The sequence below is a fragment of the Carassius carassius genome, chromosome 9 (genome assembly GCF_963082965.1).
Source record: "Carassius carassius chromosome 9, fCarCar2.1, whole genome shotgun sequence".
In the NCBI taxonomy this organism is placed as follows: domain Eukaryota; kingdom Metazoa; phylum Chordata; class Actinopteri; order Cypriniformes; family Cyprinidae; genus Carassius; species Carassius carassius.
The window spans coordinates 26,814,901-26,834,713 of NC_081763.1; the positions used below are offsets into that span (position 1 = coordinate 26,814,901).

A 19,813-nucleotide genomic window follows, 5' to 3' on the forward strand; every position below is an offset into this window, starting at 1 on the left:
CATGCTTGTCTGTTGCCTTTACAGAAGACATCACAGTGTCTCTGATCCTTTCCAAAAAAGACACATGCTTCAAAACCCCCCAAATTACTTGCACTCCGAAGACAATGAAAAGGTCTCCTTAAAAGAACAGCATTTTTTAATTCGCTCATCATTTTTTTACAAATACAACTGTCAGGCAAAAGAATTAGTATTATCATTCATACTTTATAATAACTGTACACTGTGTAAAATTAGTAGCACAGACACTATACAAAGGAGGGTTCAGAGGTCAGGATGGGCAGGACTGAAGTTAGTTTAGAAATAAGGATGCTAGCGATAGCTAACAGGTCAATTAATCGGTCAATATTTAGTCATTTTGGGATTGTCCAATTAACAAATTAGGTTGATCCACATTATGTAGTTTCAAAGCAATCCTGTCAATAGATAATATCAAAAAATATATTTTTGGTTTTAATTTTTGTGAATAAAGTGTGTTTAATTGAATGTGCTGATTAACAGATTTGGTAGTTTGCTTTATGTCAGTCTAATAACAAACTTGCCTTGGTCTGTATTTTTGTATTGCTTTACAGTACAAAATTCTTAAATCGAGATGTATTTACCTGCAAAAAGTCTTGTTTTCTGAGGAGTTAATAGGGTCAATGGGGTTAGAAAAATACAGATTATTTTCTTATTCTTACACGATAAACAGATTTGGAAGTTACTTTCATTTTCAACAGATTGTAAACCTATTCTTTTTTTCAATTTTATGTGAGTTTTAAGTAAACATTGTATAAAATGCATTTACTCTTATCATTTGCAATATATTACATAGATATAAGCATTACATCATCGGCGAGCCTGGTCTTTACAAATATATTTTGCACCATATTGGCTGTATATAACAGCACTTTTTTTCTGTGAGTGTTTATCTCCCTCCATTAGTATTAAGCACCACATATGTCTTCCCTTTTCCTACCTCTGCACCCTGAGACAACAAATTATCATTACACGAATTGCTTTAGCACCACAGTGTTCCACACAACAAACATGACATATCAACACACATACACAGCACACAGTACTCTTGAGGTTGATGATCAGGAACTTGGTAATCACAAATTCAGATATAAATGAGTTTACATTAAAAAGAAGCATAATTTAATTAGTCTTCAGTGTAATGTTCATATAACACCCTTCTCTCAATCCGACACAGTATTTTTCATTCATTACCACACATATATGAAGCAAATCAGCTATGTGGAGCAAAGGTTGATATGCTAGCACCATGGAAACATGGATCACTGACAGGCAAACATACTATGCTGCCCGCTAACAAGACAAGCAGCTTAAGTGAGCGGACTACTTTACATATTAATAAGCAGCTGGGCTCCATTTGAGTCATGCATAAACTGCTTTGAATTTTGAAAAGTTCGGGCCTTATTTAACATTGTTTATGTAAAGTATGAGCGTGTACTGATTAAATATGAGTAACACTGCATTTTTGATGTGACGGGGAATATCTAAGTGAGGAATTACAAACAGATCGGGGTGGTATTTTCTTGTCGAACTAGTAAAGAGGTATACTTTGCCTCAGGTGGCATCATATTGCAGTCAAGGCAGGAAAATGGGGCTCAGAAATATTTACTCTTCAATGTCGAAGCGGATCCCTCAAGTGGCAAATTAATTTCAAATCATTGCTATCAAATGAGACAAACAAATATGAGATCCCAGTCACAGGCTGTAAATTCAATATATATGCTATGGGCTAAAACGGTCTGTGGCGCAGATGACAGACAAACGATGTATTTGTTTTTCAGCCGGAGCAGTTCTGGGAACTATAGTGGGTCGTCCCTCATAATTTAATCCACAGGTGAGTACAGTATAAAAAGGAGATAAAAAAGACTTCCCTTTAATAAATGTCCTGATTGCCATCCTTGCATAGCCACCATGGATTTGTGGGCTTCTGCAACCCATCAGAAGTTCAAAAGTCATTTGGAAACGTGCCACAAACCCACCGTCTACATATTACTTAATAAATATCACTGGTGACCTCGTTTCTTTAGCTGGCGAATCCTGTGATAGGGCACTGTTTTAGCCATTAAAACACACAGGTCCAACATGGAAGCCAAACTTCTGGTTGTTATTCCCAAAGTCTGATACTGCTACATCTATGACCGGAAGAAGCTCTGATCGCGGCGAGTCGATCCGCAGCATGGTTCTCTCTTGACCCTTACGTGTCTGTGGAAAGAAAATGAGACGTGAGTTGAAAGAAGATTCCTGGTTTGGACTTCTATAGTGTATTTTTGCTCAGTTATGAATTGCTGAGTGTATCCCTGTGAGGTTCCGATGTTGTATAATGCATTAAACTCCTGCTGAAATAGGCTTATTTGGGTGCTATTTTAGAATTAGCTTGTTCTGACTGTTTTTAGCTCCCCATTCTCCACTAAGGGAAGGCTAATTTGGTGATTCATTAAACTCCAAGAAACTAAGTGTGGGCATTTTTCTAAAGAAGTTCCCAAACAGACCAAATTACTGTTTACAAACAAACCCATTGTGACGGCATAACCAGGTTCTTCAGGTACACCAGAAAAGAGCTGCAGTAACTATCAAAAAATGTCAAAGGGGTCCTATTATGCCCTTTTACAAAGTCTTGATTTGGTTTTGGGGTGTGCTAGAATTGCACTATACATTTGAGGGTGTTTATTCATTAACCAGTGGACAAACTGCTTGCGTGAGGTCATCTTAATTTTATAAATCTCCTCACCTGACAACCATCATGCAGTGATGTGATAAAGGGCGATTTGGCTTGTGTCATCTCCTCTTCGTTGCTGCTGCGAAACCGTACGGCATGTTGATGGCTGTGGCTCGCCACGTTGTACCAGCCGACAGAGTTCTGGCAGCTATAGGTGAAGCTCTGCGTAGCTGTAGCACTGAGGAGCTTCAGGAAGGTCAGCTGAACCACAGGAACTGGATTTCCATCAGTGTCAATATAGGAGAACTGCAGCAATGGGGAATCATGGGTAAGGAGCACTCAGCTTAATCAAAGACAGCTCTTTAGACACACTGATTGCGTGACATCCATACAAACTTACATACCCCTCCTAGATGTTATTTCTAACAAAGGCAGGAGAGAGTGACATCTGTCTGCCTAAATCTCTATAACAAGGTCAGATGTCACACCTTACAAATAAGCTCCGAGTGAAACAGGCTTTAGCTGTTAGTTTCAAGCATCATTTAATGAGTCAAGATGGGTGGAGGTCGCTAGCGTGCACTCAAGAGAGTTTGGCCCAAGGCATTTCAGATAGAGCCGCATATAAATTCTAACATATCCCTTTTCTAGACCAGACATACCATTTATTTTATTTATTTATTATCAAAGACACATACCCACTGAGTGATACATCTGTGTTGACTGTTTGACAGTTTAGAAAATCTCTTTCACCATGTTCCGCCATTAATTTGAGAGTAAAAATTCTGTATAACATCTGGTCTATTTATTGCATGTGGCAGTATGTTTCTAAGAAACTGCCTTTCTGTTTATGTTGACCATAAATAATTTTGAGGCAAAAAGTTATATAAAAAGGTGTCTAGATTCAAACTTGTGTTGACAGTCAGACTGTTAAAGAAAAACACTGGAAGGGAAAAGCACCTGTTTGCCCTTTCTGTACTGGCTGTACCAACTGCCCGGTTTTTCTTTGTTCCAGGCGGCCAGCTTCACCTGTATTGAGAGATGAGGAGACAGATCAGATGTGTTTTTCTTCAGACTCCAGAAGGCCTGTTGAACTCAGACTGCAGGAAGACGTGTGCAGTGTTTGTGAGTATGGTTTGAGAGTCACCATTTCAAATCGTTTATCAGGGTGCAGACAGGTCTCCCCCTCCGCAGTGAAGTTGCAGAAAACCTTAATGGAGTCTCGATGGCAGCCTTGGTTTGGGTCAATCCAATATTCACCTAAGAGGAGGTGGATTGTAAGATCTCTTAAAATAGTTTTTGAATACTCATTAAGCTAGGGAGAATAACATGGGGCAAATTCACTAAATAGTCACTTGCAGTAATTAATTTTTTTAAATTAAGTAAATGCACAAAGAGCACAAACACAGCTCTTTTTCATGTAAATTAGAATCATTAAAAATACTGCTAGTGCTATTTGCCAATGTCATGTGGGATTCAGAATTGAGAATCCTTTTTATATTACAAATTGATTCATGAATTTAAAATGAAGTAGAACTAAAATGTATGGCAAGAAAAGGAAGACATTACTGTAGCTCAAACAGTAAAGTATGGCACTAGCAACACAAAGGTCATGGGGTCAATTCCCAGAGAATGACAAACTGTATGTTGCTAATTCCAAATGCATAAATTCAAACAAATTCAAATAAACTCCAATTAGTGCCGTTTTAAAAGGAAAAGTTTGAAAGACATCTGGATATATATATCTCCATATGTGTGGTGTAGACAAGTGCACATTCTGCATTTTTAAAAGCTGATTCAGGATTTCAGTGGAATGTAGTGATTCTACGTATATACTGTAGTTCCATTGAAGTTTGTCAGATTGTGGTAGTCTGCAGCATCTTTTACAACCAAGCACTCTGAATTGACCTGCTTGATAGAGAATTGCACGATGCAAATTCTATTCATCTTAAATTGTGTGCTTTTACCTGATTTGCATAATTCCTTTAGTGAACAGGAAGCATGTGCAAATAAACCAAGACGGGCACAATTAGCAGGCATTCTTAGTGAATTTCCCCATGGGAGAAATTAATTAACTAATGGGAAATGTGATTAAATTTCCTCACCATCCTTGTATTCTGGATGGCACAACATCAGCTCCTTGCATGTGCGGGCAGGACTCTCGAAGGTCCCGAGTGGTTTTCTCATGAGCTCCACCTCTGTTTTCATTGAGTTAAGTGAAGCGAACACCTCCTCCATGCCTTCAGGCTCATCCAGGGACTCGTCTGCCTGTAGGAAATCCTCCATATTGAACTGAACTGCTTCCTCGTCCTCACTCTCTGACCTGACTCTGGCTCCTTGTTGGTTTGAGTGTCTCCTTCGCTTTTTACGTCCTTCTCTGATTGGCAGAGGCTCGATCATGGTGGCTGGTGGGCCCTAGAGAAAGAGAGTGATAGGTGACATGAGGAGACATGAAAACAGAAAGAAACAGAAAAGTAAGGAGACTTTATGATGGCTCACAGGTAATCCAGGAGGGCCAGCAGGTCCTGGATCTCCTCTTGCACCGATGGCTCCCTGTGGTGGGGAGAGAAACAGAAACAGTTTAGTCAGGCATCCCTAAAAATGGCACTTCCCTCAAAGGCCCCTGCCAACACAGCGCTTCATAAGGCGATTCGTTCAGAGGGATTATCCAAGTTAGAGCAGCAGGATACAACTCAGGCACTGATGATGTCTTTCACCCAGGTTTCATAACAGAAGCAAAAGCTCAGATAAAAAACAAAACAAATACCATATTAACAGAGAGAGGCTAAAAAACAGGATTGCAATGAAAAATATATACTAACCTGGTCTCCTTTAGATCCTTTCTCACCAATTGCACCCTACCAGTGAGATAGAAAATAATATTGGTGAAAAAATTAAAATACAAAAAAAAGAATTGCAATGACTCCATAAATATATTTAAACATAACAGGTACCTTCAAAAGGAGTTGTTGTCCCTCAATAAAACTAAGGTAAATAAAGTGGGAAAAAAATGGAATGTTTCAAAAATGGCAACTCACAGACAACCCGGGGAATCCAGGTGGACCAGTCGGGCCGGGGGGGCCAGAAACACCCTATTATCAAGAGAACAGAATAACATTTTCTTTAAGACCACCATTAATAAAGACAGTTAAGGGGGGTACGTTTAACATCATTCCAATATGTTTACATTTGAACATTTTCATTATTATAATCTGTCTTTTTCATTGGCACCTGACAACCAAGATTCTACCAACTTCTATGCTGGCTACTAGTCATCATGCTAACATTTGCCCACCAATCTATCAACAAAATAGACATTAAATTCAAAGGCATCCTACCTTTCTAAGACATTGGTCATGAAAGAAAGTTATAGCTTCTTATTGAACTTTTCTTATGAAACAATCACACTTTCTCAGGATCCTTAGCATGTGCTTAGTGAATTTGTGATTGGCTTGTTCGAGAATGTTTGTGCATTGTTGCGTACTCTGTTACATACATTTAAATACATTTTTATAAAAAAAACATACATTTTATAAAACTCTAAATGCTAATGCTCTAAAATCAAATGCTTATATACTATAAAGTATATAATGTTGATCATAGCTGAAATGTATACATACACCATCTCCTTTGGGGCCTTGTACTCCCTGATTTCCTGGCAGGCCTCGATCTCCTTTCTCTCCCATTTCTCCTGGTGGTCCAATAAGTCCAATCAGCCCAACATGACCCTAGACAGCATAAAGAACAGCAGAGTTAGACTAGGGCACTGAGCCATTAGTTACCACATGTCATAATTTTGCAAACACAAATACTTCACAATATTTCACAATGAGCACAGTGCTCGGAAGATATGTTTTCTGCTTGGCTTTAGTGAGAGATGAACTGTAATCGAAAAGAAAAAAAAACACACACACATCTATGATGCAGTCAGGTATCATAACTCGCAGTCTGAAGTGTTTATGATACTCTCAAACCTTATCTCCTTTAATGCCGGGATCTCCTTTCAGTCCTGGTAATCCAGCTGGACCCTATATAAAGCAAAGCCAGTCACAAAAGGCAATTTCATTTTGAGGCAGAATTTGCCACAAACCCAAAATCATCTGTTTTCTTTTCTTAGATCAGCATGTGATACAGTTGTAGATAGATATGGGAGAGAAAGTAGTGGTGAAAACTTTACCATTGGTCCTGGGGGTCCCGTTTGCCCTGGGGGCCCATTTAACCCTTGCTCTCCCTGAAAAGGACCAGACAGAGTGGTAAATTCAAGCTAGATTAAGCGGTCAGAGAGATCAATAATAAGTGTGGGTAAGTCACATTATTCAATATCTGCTATTTACAGATTGATTTACTGTAACATAGACTCACAGTAGAGCCTGGAATCCCACGCAATCCCTCTGGACCAGGGTTTCCAGGGTGTCCCTGTGGTCCGACAGGCCCTGTTTTTCCCATTGGACCCTCAGCACCAGCAGAACCCTGAAGAAGATAAAAATGACAGTTGTCTTTGTTGAATAAGAGGTACATGCTACACATGAGTTTACGTGAAGATTTATTATTGAAAAAAACTCACTTTTGCCCCCTGTTTTCCCTGCTTCCCTTCATTTCCCTCAGGACCTACATGACCCTGCGTAGAAGGAGACTAGTTATTAGATTACAGAATTTTTTTTTTTATATTATGGGAGTCATTCAGTACAAAATTGAAATTCACCCTCCGTCCAGGTGGCCCTTGAGGACCAGGCTCTCCTGAGGCTCCTGGGGGTCCCTGTTCAAAACAGAATATTTATTTAAATTAGTTTCTCAAATATATCATTAGATCGATATCTCTAAGTGCTTGAATACTCTACTTACAGCTTTACCAGGTTCGCCATTATCCCCTTTAGTTCCTGGACCACCATCAATACCCTAATACCAAAAATTATATTCAAATCACCATGTGAATTTGCCATCAAAATGTGTCAATCTTGAAGCTTGAATTGATGCAGGTGTTGCTGCACTTACATTCGCACCTGGTTCTCCAGGGGGTCCCGTGTCTCCAGGAAATCCAAGGGGACCCTGTTGAGGAAAATGGATGGTGTCAGAGTATAAATATCCTGACAGTTTAACTATGGGAATAGTTGCTCACTGGGTTTCCTTTGGGTCCATCTGATCCAGGTGTGCCTCTGATTCCTGGGGGTCCTGCAGCCCCAGGGGGGCCAGCATCACCTTTCTCACCCACTTCACCTTTCTCTCCCTTGACATTAAAGCAACAGGGTGCTTAGTGATACATGGGGGATCAAAGACTAATGAGAAAAGAGGTAACAGGAAGAAATTACTTACAGGGGGGCCAGTTTCGCCCACATTTCCTGGATTCCCTGCTTCTCCATCATCACCCTAGAGAGAGAGCAATAGAGACCGACAAAGAGAAGGAAGCAAAAAGAAAGAAAGCAACCATCTATCATACTTAGGCTTACATGTTTACGTAGTTACAGAGGCAAGCACCCTCCAACAAATAAACACAACCTCCCCCATAAATCACAAAAAACACTTATAGACAGTGAAAGGGAGGTCTACCTTTTCTCCCACCATTCCTGGCTGGCCCACTCCACCCGGCATGCCCTGAGGACCCTTGCCACAGAGAACAAAAACAAAACTAAGTCAGTTTCATACATAATGCATGCAAGGCTGTCTACTCTAGTTGCAGACTGTTGACATTACAGTGATGAGATTACAGACTACCAAGCATGGTGTAAAACGCCATATTATCCAGCTTCCTCCTGGCAGAGGCGTTTATGGCTGCAGTGGCTGAATATGAATATCTTGGGTGAGTCTAAACTGAACTGGTTGCCCTGGTCTCTGGTGTCTTTAAGTGAGGTGCACACATGAAGCCAAATAGATGACAAGCACATGTATACTGGACGCTTCTCATATGATGTGCACAGTGAGCTCCAGTGCACAACACTTCTCTTTTCCTCTCCAGCTCTGTGAGAGTGCTGGTGTACGGGTCACTGCCGCATCTGTCTCTGTTCTCTCACTTTTCAATTATTAAAACATGGGAGATGTTAAAAGGCGGCCATTAATAGAGGTAAATGTAACTCTCTCTCAAGGATGATAGTCTAATATTCCTTAATCATTCATAGAGAAGTAAATATAACTCTTGAAGAAGGATCATATCCCACTTCTTGTTAATAATTTAACTCTCAAAATCATGGGTGGGCAGAAAGAGACATGGGGAGGATGAAAGACTGAGGAAAGAGATATGAGGTGTCGTATGTGACCTCATAACAGCCTGGGGGGGGGGGGGGGGGGTTCATCTGTGGTACGGAAGAGTGTTGATACACAGGATGGGTTCTTTGGAGTCGTGAAACAAAGACTTCTCATTATGTCTCAGCAGTACTGGGACAACAACCCCTAATCAGCACTAATCTACTGTCCTATGCTTGAACTTGACTGCACAGCAGTCTGATAGACAGAAAGGAAAACACAAAGACACTTACCTCTCCCCCACTGGGTCCCTGGGGGCCACGTGGGCCATGTTGTCCTGGAGGGCCCTAATGAGAAGCAAAAGATTAAGCATTTATCTCATTAGTCATGTACTCTCTCTTTTGCTCCCTCTCCTCTTTTTGTACAATCAGCTCGTTTCTCTGTGTCAGAGAGGTGTTTTTTTTTCCTTACATCTCTGACATGGCGGTGACAGGCTATTAAGGGCGGGCTGATTTCCTCTCTGTGTGCTGTGCCTGGGTTTTAATGAGGAGCATCTCACTTCTCCATTCTCTGGTTACACTGCATGAATTCTCAACTCCTGAGGCAAACCACTTATTGCTGCAGAGGGTGGAACATGAGCCATTAATCAAAATCTGACCAAAATCATTGCTAGCACGCCACACGCGGTCTTCACCAAGAGATATTAGTGCAGTGCGAGGCATCCAGCTGGATAGACTACTGCGAAGGATCAACACCAAGGCTGAGTGTGTAGGCTCAACAATATACAATACCCTACTCTTCAGAATCCATCAAAGAGGCTTAGCACAAACTGGTACAGGGAAAACGGGAAATTCAGTGGCTGTGCATTAGGGCCTGGAAATCCCATGATCCACAGCATTCACTCACGGATGAGATGTTCCCAGTTAGGTCTTGTGGCTTTGTTTTTGCCCAATTTTGATGCACTTCATCTAATCGTGCATGTGTGTGGAACTGTTGACAATCTTGTTTTGCATTCCTTCATGGTTGACGGAGCCGCGAGAAGACTGTCAAAAAGGAGCGTGCTCATTAGACAGCCCAGGCTCACAGTAATCTGATTAGCAGCTGTCACGCTGCCTTCCACTTCAGAACCAGCATTACTCTCTCTTCTGTCACTCTCGGCTCACACGGGCCTGACACTTATACACTCACACACATGAATAATGCCCCAGTCTCACACAGCTTCTCTCATGGTTTCCTCATCTTTCACTGTATTATAGTTCTCTACTGACTCTCATCCTACACACACAGAGTCCTGTTAAGAGAATTTTTGTGCAGGTTTGGAATGTTGGACTGACTTAATACTCAGTTTGGGACAACTTTGATATATAAGTGTTGTACTTATGAATCTTCCTTTCTTTTGGAGAATTTTACAATTCCATTTAACTTCTGTTGAACCATTGAACTTCCTCAAATGCCTCGATTGAAATTCAATGATTAAAATTCAATTTAAAAAATACAATTCAAGAACTAAAAGAGAGATCTTTTTTTTTCAAACTTGCTGCATGCATTGTGTATCATTTAGGGGTATTATAGATGCTAAAAAAACAGATTCTAGTATTCATATGAGTAGTACATATGTGATCTGCACATCTTACCATAGCACCAACATTTCCGGTATCTCCCTTCTCTCCTGGGGGTCCTGGCATTCCCTAAAGATTTAATTTTAATTTAATTTTAGATTTAATTTTAGAGTCATACACATTTCAGAATTAAGGTGGATTAGCCCCCTCAATGAACTGTGAAAACTATGTCCCATCTGGATGAAGATTAACTAAGGTTTTGCGAACAGTGAATTCATGCATGCAGTCAATAGATAAGGACATCTGGAACTGAAAGAATGCTCAATATGTAACAACTCAGGGATGTAGATTTAAAATGACAGTCTATTTGCAAAAATGTCCAGAAAACCAAACAACATTCTGTTATTTTATATATATAAACTGTATATATATATTGACCCAACTTTGATTTCATAGGTTTAGTTTGGTTTAATTTTATAGTCGCGTTGTGGAAAGATGGTGTGAAAAATCATATGTATGTGGCATAGGCTGTACCTGCAACCCTGGTGGTCCATTCACCCCTTTAAAACCGTAAGGACCTTCATCTCCTTTAGGGCCATACATTCCTTGCTGTCCCCGGGGCCCTGGCTCTCCATCCAGACCCTGAAAGAGACATGAGTGCTGGACTATGAACACACACAGAATTTTAAGCAGCATCACCCTCACATTGAGTCACGCACTTAACAGCACTCTCTTCCACCCTCAATACCCATGGCTGAAGTGCCCTTGAGCAAGACACTGAACCCCCAGTTGCTCCCCTGGTGCTGGATATATAGCTGCCCACTGCTCCGGGTGTGTGTTCACTTCTCACTGCTGTGTGTGTGCACTTGGATGGGTTAAATGCAGAGCACCAATTCTGAGTATGTGTTAAAATACTTGGCAAATGTCACGACTTTCACACTCATACTGTACATACTGGTGCTCCTAGCTGTCCAGGAGGTCCTTGACTCCCAGATGGCCCTGGGGGACCCTGTGAGATAAAATGCAGAGATATGGTGTTACATACCTCTAAAGAAAGTTCATGTAATATTCAGCACATATGACAAGATTAGGGATGTGCCGAATAGTTAATCCATATTCAGAAAGGCACAGTAAAAAATAGAGCATTCTACGGAGCCACTAAAGGACATGGTTAGCAGCTTGCTAGCAGCAGCTTGTTACGTACATTACAGTACATAAAATTTCCCTTACCACATAACAGATTAAAGAGAGATGACTGATAGGACGATGGCAAATGATTTGCAGATCCTGAACACCACTGACATCTAATCTTGTAAACTGAAATCTAATCTTGTAAAATGTGTGGTACAGTAAGTACAGCCGCTCCGTAGTTTACACAGAACATAGGTGTGAATCTTGAAAGTGAAAGTAAAAAAGCAAGCACACATACAAAAGCGATTTCAATGCCCCACATATTAATAGCTGCTCCCTGATGTCCATGTTTTATATACAGTGTAATTACCCAACAATATAATTAGGAGAGAAAGCAATGAAATATATTTTTTCTTCCCATCTTGCATTTATTCCCTTTATAGGTTCCGTAGTACACATCATTTCCTTTCCAAACACTGTATTCGGATTCGGACACATCCCGAGAAAAGATAGAGATACTGACCCCCTCTCCCTTGTCTCCTTTGCTGCCTTTCTGCCCTGGTCCACCTGTCTCCCCCTGAAAAACATACACATGACCATTAATAACAAGCAGTATGAGCACAAGCATGTGCAACTGCTGAAAAAGTAGTCAAAGCTGTACCTTATCTCCGTCCTCTCCAGGTGGACCAGGTGACCCTGCAGGACCCGGTAATCCCACAGGCCCTTGTTCTCCATCTCGCCCAGCAGGACCAAATGAACCTTTCTCACCCTAAAGAGGAATAGAAGTAATTAGTAATTGCTCTTGAAGCTACTCTATCACAGTAGTAAATCTTCTCAATTCACAAAGTAATATATCCTGTCGACACTCACCGGCTCGCCCTTCTCTCCCATTGGCCCAGGGGGGCCAACACCTCCCGCATGACCAGGCTGACCAATGGCACCTGCAGGTCCAGCGGGTCCTCTTTCTCCTGTGGCACCCTGTACAGACAAAGGAATGTAACATTTTAGTTAAGTGAAGTATATTAAGAAAAAAAAGGAGGAGGAAATGTAGGAGCATGGAAAAATCACTTACAATAGGTCCTGCAACACCAGGGGGGCCCTCCCCACCCTTCAGACCAGCAGTACCCTAAAAAGCCATACATGTAGAGATAGATAGAGACAGAAGAGATAAGATACATGTCAAAAGAAATACTAGAACAATCGCCATCTGTTTATTTGTACAAAGTCTGCTGTCATATTGGAACAGTTGTCACTTATGTAAAGGCAGCAGCCATAACAGCAGGGATTGTAAGAAGATTCTCTCAGATGTGCTGATGTACATTACCAGAGTGCCAGGTAAGCCTCTTTCTCCTCTGAATCCACGACGCCCAGCAGGACCACTCTTCCCAGGCAGCCCTGCGGGGCCTGGATCTCCCTGGAGACCAGAGAACACAGAAAAATGGATCCCTGTTTCCACAACTCTCTCACTCATTAGGAGTCATCCATCACTCTTTATAGGCACTGAGCCATGCTGGGAGCTCTATTCATATTGAATGAGCAGAAACATATGGAGTGTAATGAGCAATGCAACTTATAACTAGATGGATGTGTTTGGTGTGTTACGTAATGATAAGGATTTCAATGCTATCTTATCTAATGCTATATCTAACCTTGGCTCCCTCTTTGCCTGTGACTCCTGGCAGACCTTGCTCTCCAGGGGGTCCTGGGGCACCCGGATGTCCCCTGTCTCCAGTGGGGCCAGTCTCCCCAGTTTTTCCCTGGAATAGAAGATAAGTGAGACAGCTCTGTTAGATCAGATCAAACATTCATAAATGTTGCATAGCTTCATGGAACTGAACGAAGACTTCATGAATGAAGGCATTGTTCATTCAAGCCTGTATGATCAACCTACCTGTGTGCCAATCACTCCAGCAGGCCCGGGGGGACCAGTCTTTCCTTGAAATCCCTATATGGAAATACTTAAATTTGAAAATGTTCTTTCCCACTGCTTATCAAACAACTAATTACTATTCAGTGTATCTAGATATGGAAAATAATTTAAAGACCAAGATGGGCCCTGTCCCAAATGCAGTCCTCACCCCACACTTGGGTGATGTGATGGCTCATAAAATGTCAGGTAGTAATTCACTGTGAATTCTGCATTAGCTCAGCTCAGAGGGCAAACAGTGGCTCTTAAAAGCACTCGAGTAATTAACTGACAAGTGAGACACACAGTGGTCTCAGGGTCTTTGATTATTTGTCATTTAAGGATTCAGAAGGGTGCTCTCAAGTCACATCAACTGTGTCACAAGTCCACATCAAGCACACCATTTGGGACATCACCATGGTTACCTTTCTATGAAACGATTCTTTTTAAAATATGAAACTGACTCACTGGCTCTCCCCGTTGGCCTGGGTGACCTGGCAACCCATCCTTTCCTGGAGGGCCCTGAAAAGAAAGGCCCAAAAGCTTTTAGAGATATCCTTTCATTCTCTCAAAGAGTTTTCTTTCTTTATTGGTCACTTACGTTTGGTCCCTTTGGCCCGGCCTCTCCATCCCGTCCTTGTGGACCTTGAGGGCCCTGAAGCAGAGCAGAAGAAAAACTGTTATTCATTTATCTCTGGCAATGAAAAGAAATGTGAAATCTCACATTAATTTCATAGATTGACTGTGTAATACGAAGAGAATTGTAATAGATAACACATACTCTCTCTCCTGTGGCACCTTGTGGACCGTCATGACCAGCAGAGCCCTGAGCATAAGACAAAGAAAGGGATGTCACACGAATTTTAAACACATACCATACCACCTATTTATAAGGATCTCTAAAGGATCATTGTCTGTATGAGGATGGACTTCTTACCTTGGCTCCAGGCTTTCCTGTCGGGCCTCTTGCTCCTCTTCCCCCACGTGCACCCTACAACAACAGGGACACTCAAATATGCTTACAAAAATGCATGATTAAAACAATTGTTCAATCAATTATTATTTACTGTTCCCTCAATACTCCCTGCATGTGTATGTAGTAAAACAATAAAGGTTTTACATTTCATTAGTATGCTTAAGACTTACATTTGGACCTCTTTCACCGTCAGAACCAGTCTGTCCAGCAGGACCCTGTAAAGAAAGGATATAAAAATGAGCACACACACATTGATGTAGCGGGGTATGTGTGATCCCTCAGACAGTGTACCATGGCCATCGGCCTCTTACCCTCTTTCCTTTCTCTCCTTCCACCCCAGCTGTTCCAGGAAAGCCCACTGATCCCTGTGGACCGACCCGAAGGTTAATCAATTACCACATTCCATTCATTAATCAAACGCTACATTTAATTAACTACAAATTAACCTCTGAAGTCCCATTGCCATAAATAAGCCAAATAATAATTGTAGTTTCAGATAAGCTATTAATAAAACAACCTCTAAATAGCCATTAATCATCCTAGGTAAAAATTTAATATTGAAATATTAATATGCCATAACTGAGACCTGCGGCTTTCAGATTTTGAAAAAAAAAAAAAAAAAAAAATATATATATATATATATATATATATATATATATATATATATATATATATATATATATATATATATATATATATATATATATATATTATTTTTACCTTAGAGCCTTGCCTGCCGGGATATCCAGGCAATCCTGGAACTCCAAGTTTGCCCTACACATGGAATGAGAAGTCAGGAAAATGAAGGCAAACAAAAATAATTGGAATATAAACAATGCCCATTAGACTACATGCTGCAATTACCTTTTCTCCAGCAATGCCCGCAGATCCAGGCTCTCCCATGGGTCCTGACTGACCCTTCAGCCCCTCTGGTCCATCTTCACCATGATTTCCAGGAGCCCCAGTATCACCCTGAGAATGCACACACACAAACAAGAAATTCTGAGTGGTCATCACCATTTTTTAATTCAAGTTTTTGGCAAAATAGCACAAACAGTGAGTGACTACTCAAACATTGTAGTTTATTATGTAAGGCATTGAAAATGTTTGAGCAATAATAATGATGTTTGTTTTAACAAGCACACTCTTCGGGCTGAATGGAAAGACTCACTCTGTCTCCTTTGATGCCCATGTCACCCTTGGTCCCTGGGAAACCATCTTCACCCTGTAACGGACAAAAATATTTCAATTCTCCACAAATATCTTGAAATTGCTCCACACAGATGTGCAGCATGAAAACATAGATACATTCAAGAAACGACATAGAAAATCATACATCATGTGAAGCCACTATCAGTAAAGCACAGTGGTTTATCACTATAGTGATAACTGAATGTGTCTTCTGTTCCCTTGGCTTTGTTATGAGAAAACAAGTGGATTATGTTTTTTCTCTCACCTTCTCCCCCTTGCTACCCTTCAGTCCCCTCACCCCATCTGTGCCCTGTTAGAAAAGAACCAAATTTATCAGTGTGCACCGCAGAGATCTTTTCACATCTCCAAACCTCAAGTAGGGAACGTTCACCTGAAAGGCAGAATCTCAGATAGGATGTCTTGACATGAATACCAACACTGACTGTTTAAAGTAATAAAAGTCACGGCTTGCAAAATGCTGGAGATAAGAAATACAGCAACAAATAAAAACACCACTGTGACAGAATACAGACACAGATGACAATAATCTGGATGACACCATCAGAGTAAATTTATGTGCTAGCAGGATAAATCCATTTTTTTCCTTGACCACATGGCTGAAGGCATCACACACTTCCACACAAACAAGCCCAGACAGGTTCGTTTTCCTCCTTGTTGAGTTTTCCAATGTCCATCGCGAGTGTTGCGCAGTGTCAAGGTTTTTCCGGGGAGAATTAAACTGGTCTAATTGAGCCAGTTGTCTGCCATTCACCGACATTCGGACTGTCAATCAAAAGTCTGCCATCCTAGACCGAATGTCTTTGAGTGTCTTTGGAGCTAACCGTACTAGCTGCGATCTCAAAACTGCTCACCTTGACTCCACGGGGCCCAGGATATCCAACCGGCCCTTGTGCTCCTGACAAACCCTGAGTAGAAAAAGAGGCAATGTCAGTTTAGTGTTAAAGCAGTGAAGGAGAAAGCACTGCACTAACAATACCCTGTCATTTATCTACGATTAAACTATTGTGGCCCAATATAATATGTTTCTTGGTGATGATGATGCAGCGCAAGTCTACATTGGTGAAAATGAAACAATGACCGCACAAAACCGATGGCTTGATTCAAGTGTGCAATTACAGTGATAGCGCATGCATAAAAGCACGCCGTTATGCTTTGTGAACGGTGATAATTTAGCGACTGCAGCTGGAGCGCCTGTAACAAAAGGCTTCAGACAGAGAGGACCATGAAGAGGACAGTGCTTTTCTGCATGGTGCCGCATTTAGACTCTTTAGTGTGTGTGTGTGTGTGTGTGATTGTAACCCACCTGGTGTCCCTTCTCCCCAGGGGGTCCCTCTCTTCCAGGATGACCCTGTGATTTGAACAGGATAGCCAGGTGTTAGCATGACAGCGGGCTGATTAGGGAACATCCTTTTTCTTAGACAGCTAATGAGCCAACACAAAAGGCCAGGCTTGGACTAAGGATTCTGCATCATCGCTTTTTCAGCATTCTGTGCATGAAAATTATGCTGTGAAGATTCATTGCAAATGTTTGATGTAGTGAATGAAATTTGCCAATGCGCATGTGTCTGTATGCACCATAGTGTCCCCTGCTGGCTGGGAGAGATACTTAATAAATAAAACTAATTAAAATTCATGGCAAATAATGGTAGTTTTGGAGAACAGTACTTACTGGAGGACCATCAATCCCAGGAAGGCCCTGCATTCCAGGTTTGCCCTCAGGGCCCTGTTTGAAAAAAAAAACACAAACATGCACACTCATCTGATCCAAACCACAAAACAAAACCTTTATACCCTATATGCCCAGCTTGTTAAATGCAATCAATATCCATAATGTGCTTAGGCACATTTGAGAGAAGGTGTGCTTGTATGTGTGTACATATGTGAAGTTTTGCTATTGATTATCTGTCTAACTTAATATGGAAACCTGAATAAAAGCACACACACTAAGATGCTCACTCACTCACCCACACTCAACGCTTCTTTTCAAATGCTCGTCTACTAAGGGGTCAAAGGTCAGTGCTTTAAAACTGAAATAAAGCAAGACTTGTAGAGTTTACCTTCTCTCCTGGCAGGCCTATAGGCCCCTGTGGACCAGGGAAGCCCTGAAAAAGAACAATTCTTTATTCAAAGGCAAAAGTGTCACTTTTGTTCTACAGTAACAGTGCACATTTGCACTGCTGGCATGGCTTCATTAGGCAGTACTGGAGTGTAGATAAATGTATACCTGTATGCCTGGGTTCCCCTGTTGACCTGGAGGTCCAGGTTCACCAGATGGTCCCTGTAAAATGGGGAAAAAGTCATCAGTTTTGCATGATGATAATCATCATTTTGTAAAGACATTAGTTCAGGACTTTTTGCTGCATTCAAGTCCTCCTGGGAAGTTTCTACTTAGTTTGCAAGTCTAATTATGACTGTGTGTGTTCATTTAAAATGTCAAGTTTATTCTCTTTATTTCACTTTTTAATTTGCTGCTATATTACCACAAAATAATGAGCAAAGGATGTGCATTATTGGTGCTTTAAGTTTTAGCTCTCTCTAGCTGTCACTGAGAACGATGAGAAATATAGTTTTGCTGCGCAGTGCTGTCGCCTCATAAACTGGCTAAATGAGTAGTATTTTCTGTCAAGCTTTATAGCTGATTTTAATCAACAGCACACAAAGTCCATACAAACAAAAATGTACAGTCAACATTCACAATGAAAATTCAACCCATAGAAAAAAAATCAACTCACAGTTTGTAAAACCAACAAATAATGTGTTGAAAATTAAACACTGAATGGGAGACTTACCCGTATGGGTAATGGCCAACATATCTATATACTTTCATTGTAAGTGCATTTCTGTCAACACATTTCCTTTTAAAAACTGTGGAATGAGTCCAAGTTTTCTGTGGTAAGCCACAGATGTTGTCAATAAAGCTTAAGTTTTTTTTAACCCAGGATCATTCCTTTAATTACAACCAATATCAATTAGCTTCTCTTGGGATTCTTTAATTGACACGTCCCCAACTCTGAAAATTGGGGCTCAAAGAAATTGTAGAGTTCCCACTGGTAATTAAACCATTGTGGTATAAATCATTTGCTATCGTCTTGTAAATACTATCATTTCAACATGACTTAACAGCAGCATATGTCAGTTGAAAAGATGCAGGCTTGAGGTAACCTTTCTCTACAGCTCTCAAGGGATTTGTTACCCTGTCTGCCAGTGCAACAGACCCTCTACAAGTTATTTCTCAATGGTTATATCTGACATGTTGTTTCGAATAACCATACTAAACCTTTCAGTGCTCTTTTCAGAAATTTATTTGTCGGCTGACATTGTGTAATACATGCATGGAAAACTTCATAGTAGACCCACCAAGTTGCCCTTTGCCCCTTGAACACCATTGACGCCTTGAATTCCCTAAAAGCAAAACACAAGGTTTTGTTTCACAGTAATGCAGCAGTTAAACATCCTAATAAAACCACAGCACCTTTATGCATGTTGTGCATGAAAACTAGCCATTATGTAAATATTAAGAATGGGCAATTGTCTTACTTGCTGCCCAGGTGGACCAGGTGGCCCTCTTGGCCCAACAAGTCCTCTTAGCCCCTGTAAAGAACAACAATCAGAAAATTATCAGGAACTCTCATTAACGTTATGAAGGTCAAGTGTGTTAATGATCGAATAGTATATAACTACAGATTACAGCTGGTATATGCACAAGGGTGTACATCTGTTTAGGCTGTGCTGATGTTTATGTGAACATGTGTAAACCTCTTATTTCCTCTAGTGTGTGTGTGTGTGTGTGTGTGTGTGTGTGTGTGTGTGTGTGTGTGTGTGTGTGTGTGTGTGTGTGTGTGTGTATGGCTGGCGTGTGTGTTTTATTTTTGTCAGTCTTGGTCTTTGTACACCGGCCAAGCCACCTGTTCCAGAGCCACATCTGTGATCTCCAGGGAGGTGATTGATATGGAAATATTATCATGCAGGCCAGGATTTCATCTCTTCCCTTCGCCAATCTCCCAGCTCATCTATCTCCATCCCGCATTTATTTCCACTGGATCTCTCTCTCTCGGCAGGCATCGTGCTGTAATGGTGCTCAAGTCCCTTACTACTCTGGGTGATCCATTTAAACAGCCAGAGTCCCAATGGATCACAGCTCACCTGCCGAGACTTAAATGGCGCTTGAGCCACCATTAATCAGGCTG

General features: G+C 41.1%; 1 protein-coding gene across 2 annotated transcripts in view; it reads right to left on the minus strand.

The window, feature by feature from the left end:
- Positions 1–793: 793 nt before the first annotated feature.
- Positions 794–19,813, minus strand: part of LOC132149449 (collagen alpha-1(XI) chain-like) — a 49,665-nt gene continuing 30,645 nt past the window's right edge. For both annotated transcript variants that reach the window (XM_059558694.1, XM_059558695.1), the window contains 47 exons: positions 19,164–19,217; positions 18,984–19,028; positions 17,851–17,904; positions 17,684–17,728; positions 17,296–17,349; positions 16,930–16,974; positions 16,478–16,531; positions 15,871–15,915; positions 15,586–15,639; positions 15,279–15,386; positions 15,135–15,188; positions 14,726–14,779; positions 14,585–14,629; positions 14,376–14,429; positions 14,220–14,264; positions 14,040–14,093; positions 13,907–13,960; positions 13,424–13,477; positions 13,182–13,289; positions 12,857–12,946; positions 12,605–12,658; positions 12,403–12,510; positions 12,194–12,301; positions 12,056–12,109; positions 11,357–11,410; positions 10,936–11,043; positions 10,477–10,530; positions 9,136–9,189; positions 8,213–8,266; positions 7,979–8,032; positions 7,785–7,892; positions 7,661–7,714; positions 7,511–7,564; positions 7,371–7,424; positions 7,233–7,286; positions 7,031–7,138; positions 6,846–6,899; positions 6,643–6,696; positions 6,289–6,396; positions 5,707–5,760; positions 5,491–5,526; positions 5,168–5,221; positions 4,774–5,083; positions 3,816–3,928; positions 3,629–3,697; positions 2,744–2,977; positions 794–2,217 (listed from right to left, as the gene is read on the minus strand). In XM_059558694.1, coding sequence (XP_059414677.1) covers positions 2,071–2,217; positions 2,744–2,977; positions 3,629–3,697; positions 3,816–3,928; positions 4,774–5,083; positions 5,168–5,221; positions 5,491–5,526; positions 5,707–5,760; positions 6,289–6,396; positions 6,643–6,696; positions 6,846–6,899; positions 7,031–7,138; positions 7,233–7,286; positions 7,371–7,424; positions 7,511–7,564; positions 7,661–7,714; positions 7,785–7,892; positions 7,979–8,032; positions 8,213–8,266; positions 9,136–9,189; positions 10,477–10,530; positions 10,936–11,043; positions 11,357–11,410; positions 12,056–12,109; positions 12,194–12,301; positions 12,403–12,510; positions 12,605–12,658; positions 12,857–12,946; positions 13,182–13,289; positions 13,424–13,477; positions 13,907–13,960; positions 14,040–14,093; positions 14,220–14,264; positions 14,376–14,429; positions 14,585–14,629; positions 14,726–14,779; positions 15,135–15,188; positions 15,279–15,386; positions 15,586–15,639; positions 15,871–15,915; positions 16,478–16,531; positions 16,930–16,974; positions 17,296–17,349; positions 17,684–17,728; positions 17,851–17,904; positions 18,984–19,028; positions 19,164–19,217 — 3,537 coding nt within the window. In that variant the 3' untranslated portion in view covers positions 794–2,070. The remainder of the gene's footprint in view (positions 2,218–2,743; positions 2,978–3,628; positions 3,698–3,815; positions 3,929–4,773; positions 5,084–5,167; positions 5,222–5,490; positions 5,527–5,706; positions 5,761–6,288; positions 6,397–6,642; positions 6,697–6,845; positions 6,900–7,030; positions 7,139–7,232; positions 7,287–7,370; positions 7,425–7,510; positions 7,565–7,660; positions 7,715–7,784; positions 7,893–7,978; positions 8,033–8,212; positions 8,267–9,135; positions 9,190–10,476; positions 10,531–10,935; positions 11,044–11,356; positions 11,411–12,055; positions 12,110–12,193; positions 12,302–12,402; positions 12,511–12,604; positions 12,659–12,856; positions 12,947–13,181; positions 13,290–13,423; positions 13,478–13,906; positions 13,961–14,039; positions 14,094–14,219; positions 14,265–14,375; positions 14,430–14,584; positions 14,630–14,725; positions 14,780–15,134; positions 15,189–15,278; positions 15,387–15,585; positions 15,640–15,870; positions 15,916–16,477; positions 16,532–16,929; positions 16,975–17,295; positions 17,350–17,683; positions 17,729–17,850; positions 17,905–18,983; positions 19,029–19,163; positions 19,218–19,813) is intronic.